The sequence below is a fragment of the Chelonia mydas genome, chromosome 4 (assembly GCF_015237465.2).
Source record: "Chelonia mydas isolate rCheMyd1 chromosome 4, rCheMyd1.pri.v2, whole genome shotgun sequence".
NCBI lineage: Eukaryota > Metazoa > Chordata > Testudines > Cheloniidae > Chelonia > Chelonia mydas.
In genome coordinates this window covers 65,232,796-65,257,664 of record NC_057852.1, presented here as the reverse complement: position 1 = coordinate 65,257,664, position 24,869 = coordinate 65,232,796, and the positions used below count along the sequence as shown (strand labels likewise).

General features: G+C 37.5%; 1 protein-coding gene across 3 annotated transcripts in view; it reads left to right on the top strand.

Moving 5' to 3' along the window:
- The window catches only part of FSTL5 (follistatin like 5), a 540,589-nt gene that overhangs the window by 417,401 nt on the left and 98,319 nt on the right, over window positions 1-24,869 (top strand). For all 3 annotated transcript variants that reach the window (XM_007071285.3, XM_043545924.1, XM_007071286.3), the window contains one exon: window positions 13,846-13,966. In XM_007071285.3, coding sequence (XP_007071347.2) covers window positions 13,846-13,966 — 121 coding nt within the window. The remainder of the gene's footprint in view (window positions 1-13,845; window positions 13,967-24,869) is intronic.

Genomic DNA, 24,869 nt, shown 5'->3' with positions numbered 1-24,869 from the left:
CCCTGAAGAGTTGTGTGTGTGGACCGTTTTTTTTAAGCTTTTGCAGAAGGTGGGAATACAGATGGAAGTGGGCAAGGTAAGGCATAATAGGTTGTTGTTAGAGTTATTTAATTTCTTGATAACGTCTTGGTTTCACATCATTTGCAAAAGAAAAGATGTCACTGGTTTCGATTCAGCTCCAACCAGTAACTTCTGCCAGTGCCATATAGCTGCTGAATCCTTTTTGTGAAGACAACTTGTCCAACACAGTAACCAACAGTGTCCCCCCTTCTACCCCCATGCTCTGCCCTCCTTTAATAGCCTACACCTTGCCTGTTCAGAACACAATATCAGAGTGAAATACAAAGCCATTTTTAAAGAGGCCACCTTTATGACCCTTTCTGGTAGAAGAAAAAAATTGAGTCATTCCTATGTAATTGGTTTCAATAGTTACAATAAAAGTGTTGAAGGTGCTGCCAATGGAACGGAAAGGTCTTTTCTTCCACTTCTGTAACAGAAGTGATCTTGCACAGTAAAGTTTTTCTCATGATATAAGATTAATCTGAAAATAATTTTACATTGTGCTAGAGATCTGAGAAAGGGAATGTCTAGGTATTCAGTTTGCCCCTAACTAAAACTGACATTAAACATAAACACTTTGCTTCTCTAAACTTCCAGTTTTTAATTAGTGTAATTCATCATTCTCTATGTATTTGTTTACTAATTTATTCTACTTGCTGTACTCCAGCTGATGCTAAATTCTTAGTTCAGATTGACTGGAATTAAGCCGTTTTCACAAATAATTTATTTAACAAAAAAGATACAATGGGTGTAAAGTATGTTAAGCTGGGAAAAGCCCTAGCTTTTCCTAGCCCTAGCCTAGAACAAATGTGTCATCTTTCACCACTTTGCTTTATCCATAGTCTGGGAACTAAGGAAGAAAATGGGAGGAATATGTCACTTGTGTGTGTGTGTGTGTGCGCACACGCGTTTGCGTATATGTTAGTCTATATTCTTTTCCTATCCTTCATATAGGATCTTTCTAAAAAATAAGTGGCCTTCAAATCTTTTTATATATATTTGTATCATTTTGTTATAATGAACTGCCAAAATGGCAATCTGTTATTAATCCTGATGAGAAATGCAACAGTTACTGTTAGCACTATGTTGTTGTTCGGAGATTCTGTGTGGCTGCTGCATATGACTTGAGAGCTAGGAATAGGCAAATAAACTCAAATAAGATTCTTCAGTGTTCCCCAAAATTATTTTCTGGTGTTTCCCAAAATTAAATAGCTGAGTCATTTTGATTTAAGGCTACTAGGTGTAATTATTTTTTTATTTTTTAAAAAAAATATTTTTGTTCCATTTGGGATATTAAGCAAAAGATCTGGACTACAGTAGGAGAAGCTATTCTTCTGAGAGTTCCTATCTAATTCTGTAGACCTACATGTTAGGAGCACCCCACTTTGTATCAGAATCAGCTGATAATTCACAAATCTTTTTTTCCCATTTTTTAAGCGTCAGATACTTTCTTAATGTCAAACAAGCAACTGTTTTGAAGTATGGTGGGCAATGTCTAAATGATTGGTAGACAAATCTTCTGTGCTTTGGTTCAGATGAGTACCCAAAAGTGGGTAAGCAGCTTATTTGATCTTTCTGAATGCAAAACTGGGTAAGAGATGCCACGAAAGCAATTGTCTTTCAAGTTTCTCACCCAGAAGTACCACAGCAACTGTTTTTTGTTTTTCTTTTCTCTCTCTTGCTTTTTCTCTTTCAATGCCAAGTGTGCAGAGGATAACTCAGGGTCTTCCTGTTCCCCATCTGGACCCAGAGGAAACCACTCAGGGCACTGTGGTCAGCAGTCTCCCCTTCCCCTGTCTTGCCATTAATACTTGGAAATTCTGTTGTGGTGAAACTGACTTGTCCTTCTTTTATGGTTTTTAGAAATATTGTAGACTTTGAATTCAAGTGAAAAGACATGAAGATACAGTGCTGATTTTGACCCACTCGGACACTTGGAATTCTATTGTAACAAAGGGCAAAGGAACCATCAGAATTTCCAAAACTTTCCAGTGTATCAATACAATGTTAAAAACAAGCAAAGAAAGAAAGAGTAGCCTTCTTGTGCATTCTAGATGCAAGCAGGATAACATAAGACAAAGCTTTGAGGTGGCTCTCAAATATCTGCATTGATTGTAACATACTTGAAGGAAAGGTATATGTTTGGCAGGGTGTTTTATTGTCCTTTGGGTGTTTTATCGTATCTGTGCAGGTTAGTGTTGTTCCCCAGTAATAAAATGTAGACTTAGCTCACAGAGCTTTTGTTGCCTGTATAAACCTCAAAGACGCATATGTTTTTACAGACATACTGTTTCTGACAGTTTTGGAAATGTGGATGGATGAAAAATGCAGGAACATAGGTTTTAAGGCTCATTTTTGTATTTTATGGAGAATTTTGTAAGCTCCTAAACATGCAACCAGAGAAATTTGGTATAATCAAAAGGGAAAAAAGAGAGAAAGCTGTTACCTACAGTATCTTAAAGGAACAAAAATATATATTCAGCCCTTCAGTCTAAAATTGTAAATTACTTCCACCATAAGGGAAGGGGTTTGCACAGATGGAGTTAAATCTGACCCCCAAATAGTGTTTCCATAATAGTCAAAAGAAATATACTTAAACATCTATAACAAGTTCTCTAAGTGTGGCTTTAGAGCAAAGTAGTTGGAATAAAGGTAATATTAAAGTCACCTCCAATAGACGACAACAAGCTACTTCTAATGCAGCAATGTTAAGGGCTAATAGTACTAACAGTAGAATAGCAGTGTACATTCAGCAGAGCTTCAAGGAAAAAATAATGCTTTTAACATTTATTTGCAACATCAATGAAAGGTGAACTCATTCTCATCTGGACAATTTGAACTGGTAGAGTTGGGGTTTTTTTAGCACACATTCTTGTGTTATTGGATGTGAAGTATTAGGATACTAAAGTTATATGTATTGGATCAGATTATCCATTGTGTGCATTCTCTTTGGGCCATGCTGTTCACATTGTTTGGCTTTAAATCTAATGTCACTGACTGAGGGGAAACTATCTCAGACTATGGGACTCTAATGCCATTTACCCTCCTTGTCCTCAAAAAGAAAAGGAGGACTTGTGGCACCTTAGAGACTAACAAATTTATTTGAGCACAAGCTTTCATGAGCTACAGCTCACTTATTGGAGTAGCAGGGAAAGAAGGATGTGACTGAAGGAAAGAGGGCAATGCTAGGATAGGGTTTCAGCCATAAATTATATCAGTTCTCAGACTATTACACTATTATGTGTGGAAAGAGATATAAAAGAAATAATTATATACACCCTGTGTACAAACCATTTCTAGTTTTGAATAAAGCGCCTCCAAAATAGCTCATTATTTGTGAATTGATGGAGTACTTTCAGTGGAGCTGTGCTCAAAGCTGGAAGCAAACCCAGGGTACAGGTTACTTTATTTAGAAATATGTAGAATTAAGTAGTTAAACGGTAACTGCAAATGAAAGAATGAAACCAAGAGTGAAATAGTCTCAACCACATCTAAGTTTTTTTTTTTTTTTTTTTTTTTTTTTTTTAAAGGTGATATAGTTGACTCATGAAATGGTGAATTGGTGACAGGATGCACCCAGAAGAGTGACATATTATGGTGTTTGGGGATATAGACTCATTGAAATTAAGCAAGCTCACTGAGGGCCATATTTTGCCATCTGTATCTAGAATGAATAGTGCTATTAATGCTTAAGAAGCCCCCCGGATCCTGTACAACTAGAATGTAAAGATCGCTTTGCAAGAGTAAAGGTTGACATATTCAGAATGAAGAAAGTGCCAGGTCCTCAACTGATGTAAATCAGTGCAGCTTCATTGCTTTGAATAAAGTGATACTGATTTACTTTAGCTGAGGATTCAACCCAAAGTGTTTTTCTAAACAGTTTCAGTTAAACAGAACTTGATAGAAAAGGTTTCGGAAGCGGCTGGTTTCTTGAGGCACATCTACAGAGAGAATGCATTGCTTTTATTGTAATAGGTGGCATGCTGAGGATGAAAATGATGGGAAAGCTTTATTACAGCTTTTCACTCAGGGTTATATTTTTTCCAGAATTCATATGGAACATGCTGTGTTAAATTCACCCTAGCTTAACTTATCTTTTATGATTATGAGGATGGAGTAATTGTTACAGAGGAATGTCAAAAAAGTGCATGAGCAATTGTTAAATCTGTCTAATGGGGAGACTATGCTCAAAGCATACTGGGGGAATGCTAAATAGCTTTACCTAAATAAACTGCAGTGTATAACAATGTAAAAATAATAATAAAATGAGAGATCTACTCACAAAATACTTTTCTTTTCTCATTATTTTTTAAAAAATAAAGTAATTTTTAATTAAATTTTCACTAAATATTGTGAGACAATGTTCCCATAATACAAACACTTCAGTGTGTAGTACCAGTGAAATCAAAGACACAGCAAGACTGGAAAAAAACAGATGGGATAGAACTAGCCAAGATAGAAAAAACAACTTTAGTGGAAAAGAAAAGTCGACAAGTAGGTAGAAAGGTGGACTGTGCAGATGGCACATTAGTTTTTAATTTGTGGAGCTTGATCAGCTGACACAGGAATATTATATAAATATTCATAAGATATCAGAATATGCATAGGATTTTCAAAAGTTCCTAAGCGATTTAGGAGCACAAACTCTGTAGAAAGTCAATGAGATTTGTACTCCTAAAAATCTTAAGAACTTTTGAAAATCCCACCCAGTGTATAAAATAAACCATCTCATAAGGAGCCGCACTATCAGAGAACACAGACCTTTTAGTAAAAAGTCATTTATAGTCATAAAGTGGAGAGTTGATTGTCCAAAAATTAATTTTGTCACACTTGGTGATGTAGCAAGCCAATATACACTCCAGTAGATGGCCTTCAAGAGTCAGTATTCTAAACTGGGATTCAAATTTCATAACCATGTCTTCCAATATATGCCATCCAACTTCTATTTTCATGTCTGTTTTCATCATTGATTCAGAAGGGATGGCCTTAGCACTTCAGCGAGAAGTGTTGCAAGAAGGAAAGGCACCTTCTCTGTCAATGTCCAGGGGCTGACTATTCTACTCTCTTCTTCCTCTGGTTGGTGATGGTGCTATGAGATCTGTTGGATTTATCATTACTTTCTTAGAGGGGGCTGAGCGATATCTCTAACTCTTCAGTCCTGAGCAAGTGATACTTTCCCCCAGCCAGACAGAGCCAAAAAGCAGCCCTCACTCTGTCTGCAGATTTTGGAGAGCACAGAGCTGGTGGATATTTGCAGCATAAAACAGCAGCGGGCAATAGCTGTTGCCATTTATTTATCTCTTGTGTAAAACTTCAGTCCCTATTGTATACTCAGAATTGTGAAGAGGGAGGGAGGCGTTAAGGCCAAATCCTCTGCTGGTATAAACAGACACAGCTCAATCAATTTAAATGGATTTCACTCGTTTAGAGTAACAGAAAGTTTCTCTGCCAATTCTCAGACTTGCTGGGCCTTCTCAGATCCCATTGATTTCAGAAGGAGTTATATATGTTCAGCAAGTGCTCTTTGAGAGATAGCAGATAATGTATGATCCCTGTGCTGTTTATAGGTAGGTTTGCTTCATAGAGTCATAGAACTGGAAGGGACCTCAAGAGGTCATCTAGTCCAGTCCCCTGCACTCAAGGCAGGACTAATTATCTAGATCAGTGTTTCCCAAACTTGGGACGCTTGCGTAGGAAAAGCCCCTGGCAGGCCCGGCCGGTTTGTTTACTTGCCTGCTTCCCCCCATCCACAAAGCTTGTTGTCCTGTCAAAGAAAGCTTGTTGTCCTGTCAAAGAAAGCTGCCAGGTTGGTTTGAAATGATTTCCTGTAGGTTTAGGCCCACATTTGTAGAATATTATAAACTATTAATTTGTTTTGTGTTTATGCTAGTAATTCATTTTAATCAACTCAAATTTTCTATTTCAAAATAATGTCTATGTCCTGTGAGCCATCCTTTTTTCTGTATGTTTCCTCTTTTTATTATTTTTGCTCCAAAATGTGGAGTTTTAGAAAGCAGGTACCCATGCGAGGTTAATGTTTTGAAGTCATTTGTAGTCCATAAAATCATATTTTAAGGCCATAGGGAACGAGGGTGATTATTTAATTTGATTTGCCTAACACAGGCCACAAACAAACACTGGTATAGAAGTGTGCATATGCACATGGAGCCAACCTAATTCACAACAGCTCATTTTGGAGCACTTCAGTTCTGTGTTACTACTATCTTCAGGACTTCTTCTAAGTAAAAGAGTTGCTCTTGGAGAAGTCATGGAAGATTTGGAGAACTTCAGGTCTTAACCCCTCAGGTTGAGAGAGATAAAGAACAAGGCCAAGTGCCCTACTAAATATTGTGCCATGGCAGCCCTCCAACATGCCATATGTTAGGTCGTCCCTTTTTGAAATCTTGTATGACTGTAGGAGATTGTTTCCGAAACTCTGGTGCATGCCACCTCCGGAAAAATTCTAGAATATTGTATATTGTGTGAGGAGATATTGAAGGACATCTTGTGTGTGTTGCCTGTGATATCTTTGCACGGGGAGATTTTGCAGGATGGGATGAGAGGGAGAAAGCCACTGATGGTTTTCTTCTTTTTTATTGTTTTTTAAAGTAAGATGGTGTTTTATAACTGAGAAAAAGGATCAGAGTTTGTGAGGGCAAATAGGAAATATATAAATACACTTTAAGAAAGTAATATAACAATAGTTTAATAATATAATGAAATTTATGTATGAATTTACACACAGATTGGAGTTAAATTGCTTTCTTTATACACACTTCCTCTTTATTGTATAGGGTGGAAGCTAGTGGCTTCTAGAGCCACACATAATCCAGGACCAGGAAGTGTTCACAAACTCCTTCCATCTGCGTAGGGATTAGCACATGAAAACAAACTGAAAATGTAAAGAAGATAAAACGACCAATTTGAAAACAAATATCACTTTAGGTTTCTATTGTCAGTAACATAATTAAGTGAAAATTGATTGTAAACATATTTTTTAGTTTAACAGAATCCCTTTAATTGATATTCATCACACACATGCTTAAATGCCAAGTCCCTTAGAGTATACAAGTCCTTTTAAGAATCATGATTTCCAAAATAACAGTTGAATTTCACAATATTTTTGTGTGATAAAAATAAGGAAAGAGATTATCAATTTAATTTTAGAAGTTCTAAGAGTTTATATTTCAGAAGTGGTTACCATGCACTCTCTATGCTTAAGAATGCCATATTTTCAAATTCAAAAACTGGGAAACTTTTGTAATAACTTTTTTTTTCAGGTGACAAAACCTTAAATTCCCTTTAAAAGATAATAGAATGCTTCCCCCTCTTCCCCTGCCCACCCCCATGTGTTCTGAGGTTACTATTACCAGCTTCTGACTCAACAGTGACATCTGCTTGTTTTTTCAGAGCAAATAATTTTTTTCAGGGAAAATTCTACTTGGTGTAATAATATGCCATGAACATTTATTCTGTATTTATTAAAAAAAAAACCTTTTTGACTGATGAAATGAAAGACTGGGATATTTCATCTGTCCCAAAAAGATATCCTGGGATATCATATGGAAAAATGGTGCAGTCCCAATAAAACTAAATCACATGATTGATTTACCCGTAGTGTATAAGCAGTAGGAAAGAACAGCCTGTTTTCTACTCCTCTCCCTCTGTTATGGCTCTTTTGAAGGTACCTACTGCCTCCATTTAGTTAAACAGCCACTCCTGGATAATATGTAGCAAGTTAGTGATGAGAAAATATCAGTCAAAGGAGTTTATTACTTCATAGAGCCAAGAAAGAGATAAAGAATATAAGTATCAAACCTCAAAGTTTGTCTGGAGAGATTTTCTGCTGACAAACCAAGTTTTGTCTGCTCGAATAATCCAGCTGAATGCTAAATTCTAAGATGTAGTTTCTTCATAAATATAACAGTATCTCACGTGAAATAGTGAAAAGACCTATTAATTGAGTGGCACACTCAGGAAATAAGACAATGTGCACAGTCAGAACTAATCAGTGATCATTACATAAAGCTGTGTCATTTATTCATTGTTGTTTGGTACTTCTAGAATATTATCTTTTACTCAATATGAATTTTATGTACATACATACAGAGTATGACAAATTAGGGTAGAATAGCTTGTCATCTCCATGTTTAAAACAGAAGTCACATTTTCATGGAACACTGGGGATAATAGAGGGTCTATGATATAGGTGAACTTCCTGACATTGCTTCAAGTGATTAAAATACACTGAAAGGCAGAGTTAAACTGATCAGCACAACAGGCACATTTTTGAGGAGCTCCAGCTCTGAGTTTAATGTAGGAATTTTCTTCCCTTGGATACAGATACCATGTGAGTAAAAATCATTCTAAGTTTTACAAAGGTTATAGTAGCCAATTATATAGTGGCTTAAGGCAGCTACTAACCAGAGAATATAAAATTGGTTCAGCTATGTGTTCTTGCTTAAACTCAAGCAGGTGCTCTGGCCTATTTTGGATGGCAGAAGCCTGATACATCATATTACTGTATGAATTTCACTCCAGTGATGTCTCTCTATAATCTGCTTTAGAGCTGCAGACTCCGGTCCAGTGAACTACATAATGCATTGCAGACTTTCACTAGCAACAAGAGCTAATCAAAATGTTTCAGTGTTTTCCCTATTAAAACATGCCATGTTGTTGAAACTGAAATGTTTCACAGAAATGCATTGGTTTCAATGAAAATTTTATTAGGACAATTTCTCAGATACAGGATGGAATTTTTAGTTAGAGACATACCCCAGAATAGCCAAGTGATTAGAGCACTTTGGATGTGGAACACCAGGTTCAAGTCCTTGTTCTGCCTGATTCACAGGATGGACTTGAACCTGAGCACACATACCTCAGCTGAGTGCCCTAAACCACAGGGCTATTGGCTGTTCTGAGGTGGTTCTCTTGTGAGGGTTTTTTTTTCTTTTTTTCCCCATAAATTTTTGAACAGTTGTGTTTTCATTCTGCATTGGAATGAAAACAAATTTCAAAACTACAGAATTCTTGTTTTCTGGCCAGCCTTACTAGCAGCCTTCGACTGTGAATGTTCACAAAGAACATACTGTATGTGATGAAGAAAGGAGGTCCTCTGGTAAGGTCTTGCTAAAAGGATATGTTGCATATTTAAACACTTTTAGTATTTTTTTCTTTCATTCATGACAAAAACAAAAAACAAAAAAACTACATTTGGCAACAAGGATCAGCTGACTCCAGGTAACTCAGCGCTAAATCTCTGTGCACAAAATCTCTAACCTATCAAAAGCAAACACAGAACCCACAGCACTATAGTGAACCCTGAAAGCATTTCTTACCTCAAAGGACCAGGACTGTGACAGGTGAGAAAAAAAATATTGTTGGAAGGCCTAAATTTTCGCAGAAATAACAAACCCCAGACTAAAAGGGGGAGGGGGGAAATAGACAGACCAGCTACTGAAATAAAGCACACAACACAGCAATATATATAGGTAATTACAAAAAAATGCCAAATGCCATTAACCAGATAAAAGAACAAAGTGAGAGTACAGGGGGCAGATATCTTTAAAGCCTGGTTCTACTCTGAAAAAGTACTCTAAAACAGTTAGAATTAATTTTATGTTTGTGTGTCATATTAAATATGCACAGTTTACACACACACACACACACACACACACAATTTCCCCCCCTTAACTACCAGTCCTACAAACTCATCTGGGCTCTGAGAGGCATGTTGGGTTCTTTCCTTCTCATGGATCATCACTAGTACCAAAGATTCTACAGTCAAATGATATATCCTTATCCAGATTTGCTAATCCCTTTTTCATCAAACCCCACTGGAGTTCCAGAGGTGTAACTGAGTGAGGGCATACTTTTTGCCCTTGTGATGATTATGCATGAGAAGCAAAGATGGAGTTTGCTGTGCTATCATTCAGAGGCTAAGTACCAATAATTCAGCTTTCCCCTCCCATCCTGTTTCTGTGAGACTAGAATTCTGAGTTTGAGGTTGGGTTAGGAAGTATGGGGAAGACCTCTGCACCTGAACAGAGGTTTTCTGACCTTGTAGGTAGACGGTTTCTGAGCTTGGGGCAGGAATGTGTGAAAGCCAGGGGTTTCTGAGCTCTGCGGAGAGATGCAGAGTTTGCTCTGAGCTTTGGGCAGATGGGTAGAAAATATGTGGGGGGAGTTCTCAGCTGTGGGAAGGGAGATATTTTTACCTGGGAGGAAGCTTCTGAGCAGTGGGAGGAAGCCAAGGGGACATGGGTGATATCTTAATTGGTAGGGGGATGGGTTGGTGTCAGCTTGCTGTATAAGTAGATGTGGGTGAAGACAGTCAAGAGTGAAAGGAGGATAGTAGAGTAGAGGGAAGGAGGGGAAGGACAATAATAGCGGAAAACAGTCAAGTGAAAACTGCACCTCTGACCCTTGCTGGTCTCTTCAAGTGCATCTCCTCTCAGGTATTGAGCCTCAAGCTTCCACCTGTCTCTCAGGATGGAGTCACATGATTCTCTCACTGTCAGACTAGATCCTGGGCTGCAGTGCCCCATTTATCTGTTGTGATTACCTCCACAGGCCTGACATAGGTTAAGTACCTGCAGTTCTCTTCCCTCCAAGAGCAATTACAGTGGTAACCAGTGACCTGACAATCTTCTTAAAGCAAAGTATTATTTAATTGGAACCAAAGCAGTTCAGAGAAAAAGATGTGTTAAAACAATAAATAGACTATACATGTCTAGCTTACAGGGTGTCTATGTATGTTCCACATGGAGATCCTGGTATGTCTGGTGATGCAGATGCCTTTTTATATTCTCTGCCATGTGGCTTTTACATCTTTTTTCCTAAACACATGCTCACAGCACATGGGCATAGAAAAGTATTTGGAGTCCCCTGTCCCTAGGCATGTCACTAAAAGTCCTGCTGACTCATAGGCACAGCCCTTAGCTTCTCTCAGTGGGTTTATTGTACAGCTGATTTTCCCTTGTCGGGCCATCCAGCAGGCTGGAGAGTGCTGATGCCTATCTTTCTTGGAGTGTCACCCAGATGCATAGCACAAGTTTGAGATATCAATATACCACACATATTTATAACTCATGATACAGAGATGATATACACATATAAAATAAGCTTACTATATTTAGCAATTCATAACTTTTCAGGTGATACCTTACATGGCATATCTTGTATAAGATTCATTGCAATTTTCTAATCTTGGTATCAATAATATTATAAATAGTCACCCATATTCCATACAGCTTGCACCAGTTTCCTAAATTCCACCTGGAAATCAACAAGCAGCCAATGCAGATTACTGAGTACTAGTGTCATGTACTCGTAGCAAGATACATAAAGTGACAAGTGGGACACTGTCTCCTACACACCACTTTCAGTTTTCAAGTAGAAGTAAATTATAGCCCTATACATAATATCAAGCAATAATCTAATCTTCAAATACAAAGGCATAAATGACAGTGTGGATCACATCTAAGAGTCATTGCATGTCATGACTAGATGCAGTTTAGAAAAAAGTCATCCTGGTCACTGGACTCACAGCATTTGCTACGCAAACAAAACCCCAAGATTGAACTAAAAATGTTAATACTTCTCATAATTACTGTAATAGATGCTTCTGAAAATGGGCAATTTGGACTGTCATTGTACTCTACATACAATGACTAATAGCAATAATAGAACCTAGCTCTTATTACATAATTGTCTGTCTTTGATCAGCTGCTTATACTAGTCGATAATTGTCTCTGGTTGATTGTTGTAATAGAACTTGCTTTTGTTCTGGTATCATCTGCTTTTGATTTATCTCTGGAGTGATATACAGTGTGTTTGTATTTTAACTGTATTTTTATGGCACTCTAATATCCTGTCATCTGAACTGGATTTTTTAAGAGAACAATCATTGTATCAGCATTTACCTGTCATTAATGAGGATGAAGATTCAGTCTCCTCCATGATTAAACAAAATAGCTGCTTTGATACTTTTTGCCTCCCATAGACAGCTCTAAACTTGTCATTGCAGCATCTTGCAGGAACTCTCAGTAAGCTATTCTCCTCCACCTCTCTTAAAATGTCACCCTCCCCGTCACACACACAATGCCAAAAATCCATTAAAGAAGATGGGCCAGAGATTATTTCCAACACTGAAATATACTCAGCACAGGGGGGAGATAGAGATTCATCAGGTTACTGCTTCCTGATTCTCAAGGGTCTTAGCCCAATCCTTATGTAAGTGGGCCATATGCCAACTGAGTATTGAAATAGTGGAATAGAGGTATGCCCTGCCACTCATACTCCGATGCCAAGAAGTGGGGACAATTGACATTGGAGTCACCCTAACTGGTTTTATGAGAATTACCCACCATTGCAGCCCAAATATGTCCACTTTGCTCCCACTTAAGTGGTGCACAAGTGGAGCTGAGAATCTGGCCCAATAACTCTTCCTAGTTTGAAAATTAATGTTTACAAATTTATTGCTTTTGTTGCAACGTCCTTGACCCTAATGAGGCACACACATTAATTTATCACTGGCTGCCTTGTGTTTAGCAGAGTTCTAGTCAATGAGGCCTGTTTGATACTTGGTTTTCTATATATGTACATTCAAACCATTCAACTCTTTATTGCTTTAGGAAAGATGGCTGTAGTCCCACTGACCTATACCCTCTTCTGTCCTTGCAGGTTTCTAGGCTTTGAAAGTCTTTGTTGTATTTCGAAAAGTGGAAGGAATACATTTTTTTCAAAAATTTCTGTAGTCTTTAAATTAATTTTCCATTGTATTTCTTGGTGCTGAATTAAATATCAGACAACAGAAGCTATCTTGGCGAATAATGCAAATACAAAACAACCACATATGCTATTAGGTAACAAGCAGTTAAGCATATGAGGAATATGACTTTTATGTTAAAGTTACCAATCTTTGAAGGCATGAAAGATAAGGAAAACTTGAATATGTTTCAATAGCTATATTGCTATAAATCTGCCAAATTGCCATAACTGTTAACCTCTTGTTGTAAATTTGAGGTTATATCTTGTTACTAAAAATAATGTTTTAAACTTGACATTTTTATTCCAAAGATTTCACAACACTTTATAATGAAAAGTATATATTGTCATCACCATTTTGCAGATGGAGAAACTAAGGAATAGAAAAGTAGTGACTTGTATATGGTGAGACCTTGGCAGTGGGGAACCAAACCTAGGTCTTCTGATTTCCAACCTGTGTCCTAATCCTGTGGAACCTGTCCACTAATTAAAGTGGAACTAGAAGATGTAATTTAACAGTGAGAGCAAACTTCATGAAAAATAAGATTATTTTCTGTATAATAGCTCATGTCCAAGGGTAAATATAATCTTATTCCTGCAACATGTTATTTGATTTGTTACTTTAAAACATTACATACATTGGGCAGTGATTGATGGTTTTTTCCATGTGAACAGGTAGAGGCAAAACTAACCTCTCCCCCATAACTACCATAATTAAATAAAAAAAATAGATGCAATAAAAAGTATACTAATACTAATTTTGAGGTTTAATGAGTTACAAAAAGAAAACTCGTAAAATTAAGATGAACTGCAGGGCAGGGAAGGCACACACAAAAACAAAGCTATAGATAAAATATTAACACCAAAGTCTGCTTTTATGTATGCCACCAATGCCTCTGTGGTTCGAAATGTAGATGTTTGATAGTTGCATCAGCTCTGTTGCCAAGGTGAAGAACGCAATTATTATAGTGCTGCTGAAATAATTATGATCACCTTGTTTTTAATCTTTCCCTGTAGGATTTTGGAGATGATGGGTCCTTGTACATTACTAAGGTTACCACAACTCACATGGGAAATTACAGCTGCTATGCTGATGGCTATGATAATCTCTATCAGACTCATATCGTCCAAGTAAATGGTAAGGAAAGAAGTTCTAATTGCCAGTCGTAGGGCAGTTTCTGGATATTATTTGGTAGATTTTTTTTTCAGTTATTTAACTTTATATTACAGCTGAATACAATAGTAGATACAGCAGGCAATATGTTTTCGTTAATAGCTTTTCTTCTGTATAAAAGATTGCAGGAAAACAAAATATAATCACAGTATTTAGTGATCCTACATAAATAATATTTATTAAAAAGAATAATAAAAAACGAAACATTTTTTTCTGTACACCAATCCCTTAATATTGTTAATGCACGTTATTACCATGCTATTTGTACAATAGGTATTTATAAAAAAGTAACTTTGAATAACAACATAATCATTATACTGCACAATCTGTGAAAAAATATGTTTGCAGCTCTATTTCTCTGCAAAAATATTAAGTATAATACAAATTGAAAAAAAACCACATTTGTTTTTAAAAAGAAAAGGCGTAAGTGTTGAGCTTCAATTAATTTCCATGAGAATCACTGGCTTCTCTATTTTTTTAAAAATCAAAGCATCTGTTTAGGTGCCTAATTGTGGTTTTTGGAGTACAAATTTATGCTTCGGATTTTGAAAATCTAGTCCACAATGTTCAAGGCCTTTGTCAGCATATAAAGCCCCATTCCTGTATTCCTTACTCAGGCAGAACCTCAACTGAAATCAGTACTAGTATCCTTAACATCTGCCCTTCCCTTGGCTTGCAAGACACTGTCCTCTCCTTGCTCTCCTCCCACCTCTCAGGTTGTTCTTTCAAGTTATTTTTGAGTGGTCTTCCTCCACCTCATGGAGCTCAGTCCTTGCCTCCTTCTCTTTTTCTGTTTTATCATTTCTTTGAAAGACTTCATCTGTGCTCATGGCTTCAATTTCCATGTTTATGATGATATTTACCTTTCCACTCCCAGATTTCAATATTCTTCATCAATCCAATATTTTTGGTCAGGATTAAAGCTTTTAAAGTCTGTTTCTCTGTAATCTGGCCCTAGATGTCTGGCCAGCAGCCCAAAACTCCTTATCTTTCTGCTAAAGCCTACTCCATTCTCCCAGTCTTTGTTACTGTTGGTACCACTACCGTTCTCCTTTTTAGCTAGGCCCAAATTCCTGTAAACTTTGATGCTCCGTGTCTGTTCAGATCCACTGAATGTGTGTCCACTCCCTGACACTTCTTCTCTCAACTCTACAATATGTCCTTTCTTCTCTGACCAGACATCTGTGATTCTCATCCATGCTCTCATTATTTCCTCCCTTGATAACTAAAATATTCTCACTGGCCTCCCTGATATCCACATTTGTCCATCCTGTCCATAAAAAAATGCACCATTCCCTTGTCCTTCAGTCTGACTACATCCACCACCTCCACCTTTGCATTCCCCTGGTAACTCCACTTTCTCCATCACATCAAATTCAAGATTCTTGTTATTGCCCTAACTTAGTCTCTTCATGATCTTTCACTCTCACATTGTCTTCCCATTCCCTGTGTTCCTTCAGTGCTGTCAGCCTTGAATGCCTGTTTGTCCATATCTTCCACAAGTGTCTCCGTGTTTTCTTCCAGGCAGCCTGTTGTAGGTTGAATGCCCTTCCTGCAGTAATGCATAAAACCACTAACCTTCCTCCTTGAAATCTCTCCTCAAGCTTTGAAGCCAACAAGAAGCCAGCCAATTAACTCTGGCTAAACTGAGGAGGAAATAGAGACAGCTGATATTTATTTAAAGATAAACATTAAACCTGAAATTTGAATACATAGCAAGGCTATGTAACTACATGGACATATTAGTATTACCCTTATCATCATAGTGCATAGCAGAATAGGGACCCTATCCTAATGAGGGGTTTTGGGTGTTATTATAGCACAATTAATAGTGTTGTGCAGTTCTTAATGTATGTCATTTGGACCCAATTTAGCACTCCTTACTCAGGCAAAACTCCTGTTGAAGTATGTGCAAGCTTTGCCTGAGTAAGCAATGCTAGATGGTTCCTAAAATATATACATCAATGGCCTGATTATCCAAGTACTGAGTACGTGCTTTGTTGCTGCTGCTGCTATTGTTGTTTATTATTTATATTGCTGTAGCGCCTCGAAGCCCTAGTTCCATTGTGCCAGGCACTGTACATGCATAGAACAAAGAGACGGTCCCTGCCCTGAAGAGCTAAGACAAGAGACAACAGATGAATGCAACAGATAGACAGAGAGTGCCCAAGGAAACAATGAGATGTAACTTCTTCAACTCCCTTGACTTTAGTATGATTTGTTGGTGCTCAACACTTCTGATAATGAGGCCATAAAAATGCAGGACACTAGAGGTGGAAACCATTTCATGCTTTCTTGGCTATCTTCAGAAAAGCACTTTTCTTTCAGAATGGGTGCTTATACAATAAAACATCCACAACTGAAATACTGATTTTTTTACACATTCTTGCAGTTGCAGGATATGTCCATCAGCATATTACTGTTACTGTGTGTTAGTCATTCAGAGCATATTGTAAATGTGCATGGTGCTGAAGGCAATAGCTGCCTATGCTACTACATGTCACTATCAGATTATTTAAAGCTACCCAAACAAATTGACTAGTCCGTTTTTTCTCTGCCCTGACAGCTGCTGCTCTAAGAGTCAGCACTGGAGTGACCCCTTCTCTCAAAAGTTTGGATACTGTTTTTCTTTAGCCTGTCAGATCTAGGATCAGGTTAAAGTAATTCCTGATGGGCATTTAATGCCGAGGTTGGTGTGTTATCGTATTATATATGTGAACTGTACCACTATGTATTTAATGTAATAGCAAGAATATTGTATATTTGAAGACACCGTTACACAATTATTTTGTTTCTGTTGTAGCATTATCTAATGAAACTGCATGCTGATTAACCATTATAATTTGTATGTTGTAGTTAAATGGGATGAAAAACATTAAGTTTAATGTTCTGGTCAAATGAACAGCACTTCCATAGATTACATTTGTACATCTAAACTGTAATGTTCCTAGAGAGAGACAAGATAGTCAGTACTCATAGGCTAGGATAATAACCAATTAATATAATGACACTAGTCTAACAGAAGAGTCAAAAGAAGGTTAATGAGATAGGGAGGCTTAGTTGATCTTAACATCTAGCGTGAGGGTGCTATATATCTATATATCTATATTGCATTCATCAGTTTGCCCAATCCTTAAACATTGCAAAAAATATTTTATACTTTGGCTTATTTTGTGTATATCAGGATTAAACGCTAATGTTCTGAATTGGCATATTAAGTGTTAAAAAAAAATCAGTGAAGCCCTTATTTAAATAATACAGATAATCACTGCATAAAAATTTGCATTTTATGGACAGAATACATTCTTTACTTTTTATGTAAATAATGTTTTATGTGAAAATTAATTATTTTAAGCCTTTTCTCATACATATAGTAAATAGACAACTCATCACAAAACAATGCTGGTGCAGGAATAATTATTTTACTGATTAATAATTCTTTTCACTTATATAACACTTTACATTGTCAAAGTGTTATAGAATCATTAGATAATCCTAATAAGAGAATATTTAAATTCTTGCTGTTGAGCATAGGATTGATCCCTTTCATCCAAATGTTTCCATGGGTCCACACTCAATTTTCTCTGGTGAAATCAAGCTAAATTATATTGTCAGCATACAGTAGGTAGATCTATCACTACATGTTGTGGGCCCAGTATTGTAGCTATTGGCTGTGTAATTGACAGTGCATGACTGGGGCCCTGTATTAAATGAACATATATCACATTTGGAATCTTTAAAACTCCACATGTAAAATGTAATGGTTGAAGAATTCTTCCTCATGACATGGATTATTTCTAACCTGAGGGACTAAGATACAAGACTAATTAAACCTATTCAACAAAAATGGCTAAAGATTTGGCTCCACACTAAATGCATTATTCAGCATGGGAATGTTTTTGGCTGGTCATTGAAATCCTGCTTGATGGTGGAGAGCTCATGTAGCTGAGTCTTCCTGACTCAATAGATCATTCCCCACAATTTTGGATATGTCAAAAACTGAAATGGGCTATTCTTAATTCCTTTATGAAATACCTATTTTAAAACACTTAATTTTTGTCAACAAAATTTCTTCTAAAATTTCTGTGATTTGATGATGATGAAATTGAGGGATTAATGTGGCCATAAAATTTTGAGCAGATTATTTAGATATTGGAGTATGTTTGCATGTTTTTAAGATCTGACATGTTTCTATGTTGGAAACATTAATGGTATGGGAGGGTTTTTTGTTTGTTTGTTTTTTGTTTTGGTGGCAAGAGATAATATGAAAATCATGAAGCCTGTTCTAGGACAATGATGGGGTGAATTGATTGCTTTAATAATATTTCAGACAAAGAGGCATTGGCTAGTTCACTAACCCATAACATATTTATAAAATCAGCCCCATAATTTTTCATTGAAAGCTTGCTTTAGTCACAAAAGAACATAGTGCAAATAGAACACCACAAATGTAGTGGTGAGTTACCAGTATTATAAAGACATTTGTATTCATTCCATCAAACCTATTTCTAACCCTTTTTACAGCAGTTGTATGACTACACTGTGGAAGAACAATGGCAGAATTCTTTAAAACAAAAGAAAATAATGGCAGCAGCAAAAACTTTTTTCAAAAAATCTAACTTTTTGATTGGTTTACTTGTGAGTGACCTTATGATTCACCTCCAATTCATTCTTGTTTTCTCCTGGAATAAAACAATTGCAGTGGGTCAGCTATTCATCCCAAATATCCCCAACCCACTGCTCTCAAAGTACCTACATGATGCAATTTTCCTACTTGAATCACAAGAGTTCAGTTAGTTCTCAAGATAACAGATCACACTTTGACGCTAGGGGAAAAAATAGATTGTATCATAGAAGAGTTATTTTACTTCCTTGCTCTGGGATGTTATTCTTTATTCTAACTGAATGTATTTATTAAGGACCAGTGCGGAAAATAAATCAATCTTTTTGTTGTTGTTCTTTGGGATTATGTTAGCGTGATATGATTAGAACAATTTACAGTAACCTGAGGTTTCAAACGATGACTCTACTTCAGCTGACACATGCAAGCTCTCAAAAATGCCCTGGGAAAAGCATAATGTAGATATCTTAGAAGTAATTGCATTTGGGTTTTCTTTTTCTCATTACCTGAACATTTACCATGTCATCTGAGTATATGATGTTGGTCTTATGGATCTATTCTCTCCATACCCATGGATGTTAATCTTACTGATTCTATTGGGAGTTATGTGCACAATATCTAGATGACACCAGATCCTTATTTACAGCTCAGTTGTTCTAACATGTAAATGAAATGACCATAGATATACTTTCATGGCTTTTCCAAAGGATAAATTCCAGGACTTGATATCTTTTGTGATAAAGAAAAGTCAGGATTTCACCTGTTAATTCAGGCATATATTTTTTAAAAGCTGGAATAGAAATAGTTTGATTTCCATTGTGTATTTTACAGAAGAGCTAAATAAGTAATAACATAACATGAGATCTTTATCTCTGCTCATTACTATTGATTTTTTTCCCAAAAGCCCCACTGACTTCTATGGAGCTTTCGTGCAAAATGATTGCATGTGTTCTCCTCATGCCACATTTGGGTTCTGGACTAAACCCTCTTCAGTGAGGTTATATTTTACTACTTCAAAGGAACAATCACTGAGCTAGATTCTTAGTGGGTGTAAATCAGTACAGCTATGCAGATTTACACCAGCTGAGGAACTGGCCCATTGTACTCAAGTACCTTTTAACCTGAATAGCTTTTTGCATCCAAGTCAGATATTTCTCCTTAATTCTAAAAGAAAAGATGATTCTTTAGAGCATTAGTAGTTTCCAGTTCATTATGGAATTATTATTATTTTTCACTAAGTAGATTTCATTTCATTTCTAGCATTTATATTTCTCTGGGGAATAGGGATCGACAACTCTTGCCTGAGGCATCATTCCTAGAAAAATTATGTTACTGTAAAATTTATTAGCTGGAGATAGATTTCTTCCTGCATCACATTCAAATCAAGTAATTCCATGTACTTTGATGGTCTTAGTTGCAAAGAGTGTAGTCAGAACCTTCTTTGATTCATTTAATTTGGCAGGGCTCTGATGAGGGGACCTAGGAACCTTATCCTTGCCATTTAGTCATAAGATCCTCTGCCCATAATAAAACTTTTGGTTTAAGTATTCAAGCATTTGCATTTAAAATACACCATTAATGAGTGCTTTAGCATGCATGCATAAAATTTTCTTTCCATGAGCATTCTTGCAAGTAGAACTAAATTGTACAAAAGTTCAGATGGAGAACACAAAGGGAGCACAACCACAGCTGTTATTAGTTATTAAATTTGAGAAAATACTCTTAGGGTGAAGCTCATTTCCTAGGGTGTATCACAACGAGGCTATGGAAAAAATAGTATGAGATTGTGTAATTAAAGAATGTATTATAATGCATACAAACCAGCAATATAATATAGTTTGTATGAATAGCCTTCATTCTGGCATTTCTTAACCTTTGAGAGCTTGACTTTGCAACTTTAATAACTTTCCTTTGATCATAGAATATCAGGGTTGGAAGGGACCTCAGGAGGTCATCTAGTCCAACGCCCTGCTCAAAGCAGGACCAATCCCCAACTAAATCATCCCAGCCAGGACTTTGTCGAGACTGACCTTAGAAAGCTCTCAGGAAGGAGTTTCCTTAGAAACCTCCCTAGGCAACCCATTCCAGTGCTTCACCACCCTCCTAGTGAAAAAGTTTTTCCTAATATCTAACCTAAACCTCCCCCACTGCAACTTGAGACCATTTCTCCTTGTTCTGTCATCTGCTACCACTGAGTACGGTCTAGATCCATTCTCTTTGGAACCCTCTTTCAGGTAGTTGAAAACAGCTATCAAATCCCCCCTCATTCTTCTCTTCTGCAGACTAAATAATCCCAGTTCCCTCAGCTTCTCCAAAAATAAATCATGTGCCTCCAACCCCCTAGTCATTTGTGTTGCCCTTTGCTGGACGCTTTCCAATTTTTCCACGTCCTTCTTGTAGTGTGGGGCCCAAAACTGGACACAGTACTCCAGATGAGGCCTCACCAATGTCGAATAGAGGAGAATAATCACCTCCCTTGATCTGCTGGCAGTGTTCCTATTTGTACAGCTCAAAATGCCATTAGCCTTCATGGCAACAAGGGCACACTGTTGACTCATTTCCAGCTTCTCGTCCACTGTAACCCCTAGGTCCTTTTCTGCAGAACTGCTGCCTAGCCACTCGGTCCCTAGTCTGTAGCAGTGCATGGGATTCTTCATCCTAAGTGCAGGACTTTGCACTTGTCCTTGTTGAACCTCATCAGATTTCTTTTGGCCCAATCCTCTAATTTGTCTAGGGTCCTCTGTATCCTATCCCTACCCTCCACCGTATCTACCTCTCCTCCTAGTTTAGTGTCATCTGCAAACTTGCTGAGGGTGCAATCCACACCATCCTCCAGATCATTAATAAAGATATTGAACAAAACTGGCCCCAGGACCGACCCTTGGGGCACTCCACTTGATACCTGCTGCCAACTAGACATGGAGAAAATTGATCACTACCCATTGAGCCCAATGATCTAGCCAGCTTTCTGTCCACCTTATACTCCATTCATCCAGCCCATACTTCTTTAACTTGCTGGCAAGAATACTGTGGGAGACAGTATCAAAAGCTTTGCTAAAGTCAAGGAATAACATGTCCCTTGTTTTCCCCTCATCCACAGAGCCAGTTATCTCATCATAGAAGGCAATTAGGTTCGTCAGGCATGAGTTGCCCTTGGTGCATCCATGCTGACTGTTCCTAATCACTTTCCTCTCCTCTAAGTGCTTCAGAATTGATTTCTTGAGGAAGTGCTTCAGAATTGATTTCTTGAGGATCTGCTCCATGATTTTCCAGGGACTGATGTCATGTTTTTGTTGTTGTTCAAGATTTTGGTTTTTTTATAACTTCCTTTGGTTTATTAAAAAGAAAACAGGCAAAACATAGTATACTATAACTTCAACTATAAAAGAAAAGGAGTACTTGTGGTACCTTAGAGACTAACAAATTTATTTGAGCATAAGCTTTCATGAGCTACAGCTCACTTCATCGGATGCATTCAACTATAATGCTTCCCTTCCATACATCATCAGCAGAGCATGAACTCTGGAGTCTCTGCGCTGCAACACAGATCACATGGGCTAAATGACTAAAGAGCAGTTATGACATAATCGCAGATATGCCCTGTGGACCACTCACTAGAAGAAGAAGCGTAATTAATTGAAATAGTGTGTTATGTATACATTAGTAATCCCATTTTACTGACAACATAGCCAAGCACATATAATCGGCATATTCTACCTGAGAAGCAGAATGGATAAGATTAAGATCTCCCACCTTGTGTAATTTTTCTGTGGGGTGTGAAGCTTGTTCAACAATAAATTTTGAGAAAACCACTGAATTATTCATCATTTACCAGAAGTGGTAAGTTTAGAATGTATGATCTCCTGGTTCCCAGCCCTGTGCACCTTCCCTAAGCCAGAGGGTATTTTAAGGAGATGGCAGAGGAAGAGATTCAATTCTGTACAATGCTGGGAATATACTCAGATGAAACCGTCAGTGATTTTAGCAACAGGCTTTAAGCAAGCTCTAATGAGCTTAGTGCATACTGCAAATGGCAATTTTTTGATATCTTAAAAGTCAGTTGATTCTGAATGGAGTTTCATGGGGAAAGAAAAGCCTCTCCCTGTTGCTAGGCCTACTCCCTTTCAGATTTAAAGATTTACAGGGAAACAATGTTGTCTAGTGCTTAGAACATTCTACTGGAACTCAGGGTTCTATTCCTGGCTCTGTCAGTGGCCTATGGGTGATCTTGGGCAATTCTCTTCACCTCCCTGTGCCTTACTTTCTTCTTCCAGTTTGTGCTTTAGACATATGACTGTATATGTGTGTATTTTATTATGGAGCATTTCACAATAATTGACCTGAGGCAATCCAACTAATTGTTCTTAAATCCCAGAGCCAAACCACCTGTTTAAATGAGCTCCAGAGGTACAGGCCACACTAATCTGCTGTACTAACAGTCCCCTTAGCAGAAAAATAACGATAATCAAGAACATTTATCAAGGTCTTGTAAAGGTGCTACAGTACACAATTATCAATGAAAGTCTGCTATGTAACATGTCACTATTGGCAGAAAAAAGATGTGATATCACAGTGGGCATATTCCTATTAGTAATCAATGATTAACCAAGATTTCTTAAATCTGCTAATTAGATTTTTTTAAGCAAAAGTAATTGGTGATCTTATCTTTAATTATACATTAAATAGCAGGAACTTTGAGCTTCTTTGTAAAAGAGAAACAAGTTGTAATGAAGGTTAAAGAAACATACCTCCCTTTCCCCAAAGTTTTATTTCCTACAATTAAATAGAATTTGGAGCAGTTAACTGGTGTCACAAAACACAGTTGGAGAGATATGAAGTAAGATAACTAAATGAAAAAATGAATCCCATTCCAACATAATCAGTTAAATATTTTCAAGTGTTATCCAACTGTTTACAAGAAATGCCCCAGTATGTTGCCCCATTTAGATCCTGTTAATAAAGAAATGCTTCAGATTTCTGCCTACTAAGAAGTACACCAATGTATTGTACCTCAGGAAGGATGTGTAAAATTAGAGGTAGCAAGGGGGTTCTAATATGTAGAATTACAGATTAAAGGCTTCCAAACACCATATATGGCAGACTAAAACATCCTTTTCTCAATAAAAAGGATTTTGCTTTTATCCCTGAAAGAAAAATATTTATCTGTTACTTCCTGCAAGTGTCTTCGAACAGCTATAGGCACTCTTCCATTTCCTAAAAATAAACAGTTCTATTAGCTAAATAGTCTGACAAGCTCCTATACTTACTAATATATCAACCTGACCAGTTCTATTAAAATTTCTGTTTTTCTGGTTGCCACCTCCTCCTTCCTCCGCCCCCCTACCATGGGCATGAGTTCTAGTTCCCTCTACCTGATGGAATATGTAAGAGCTGCTCAAATATGTAAGATGTTTAAATCCTAATCTACAACTAATGCTGTCAACAAATATTTTTATTTACAATAGTGCCAACCCTGAAGGTTCAAAAATTAGGAGTCAAAAATGACTTTAAAAAAACAACAACAACATGCTTTTTAGTTGATTTTTGAACTTCCCCCACCCACCCCTGTGTGTCTCCTGCAGCATGGCCCTGGCTGGCCTGGGTCATCTGACTTGGGCTTGCAGGAGGGTGGGACTCAGAGTCAGGGCTGCAGTCCAAGCCCAACCACCTACACTGCAGTTTTTAGCCCCAGAGCCCAAGAGCCACAAGCCCAAATCAATTGACCCAGGCTCTGAGACTCAGTGCCAATTTTTTATTGTAGTATACATGTACCCTCAACCTCTACCTGGCTGGAGCTCAGCCCTCTGACTTCCAGGGCCCTAAACCCTTCTCCCAGTCAGGATCTCTAGTAGGAACATCCTGCTCACTACAGTTCCTCTGTCATAACTGCCTTAATCTTAGCTTGTCTACACTACGCAGCTTTTAGCAACAAGGCTGTGTCATTAAAAGTCAGTGTGTATAAACGCTCTCTGTCGGTATTTTGTCAGCACTTTTGCCGACAAAATACTTCCAACCCCGCGAGTGGTGTTAGCTTTGTCAGCAGGAGAGCGCTTCTGCTGCCAAAGCCGCATTCACAGTGCCACTTGCGTCGGCAAAACTTTTGTCTTTTGCGGGGAGGCTTTTTTTAAGTACCCGTGAAAGACAAAAGTTTTGTTGACAACGTCACAATGTAGACAAGCCCTTAGGATCTTCCCTGCACTAGTCACTCACAGTCTTTACCATTTCCCAAGCTTTTTGGCTCCTCCT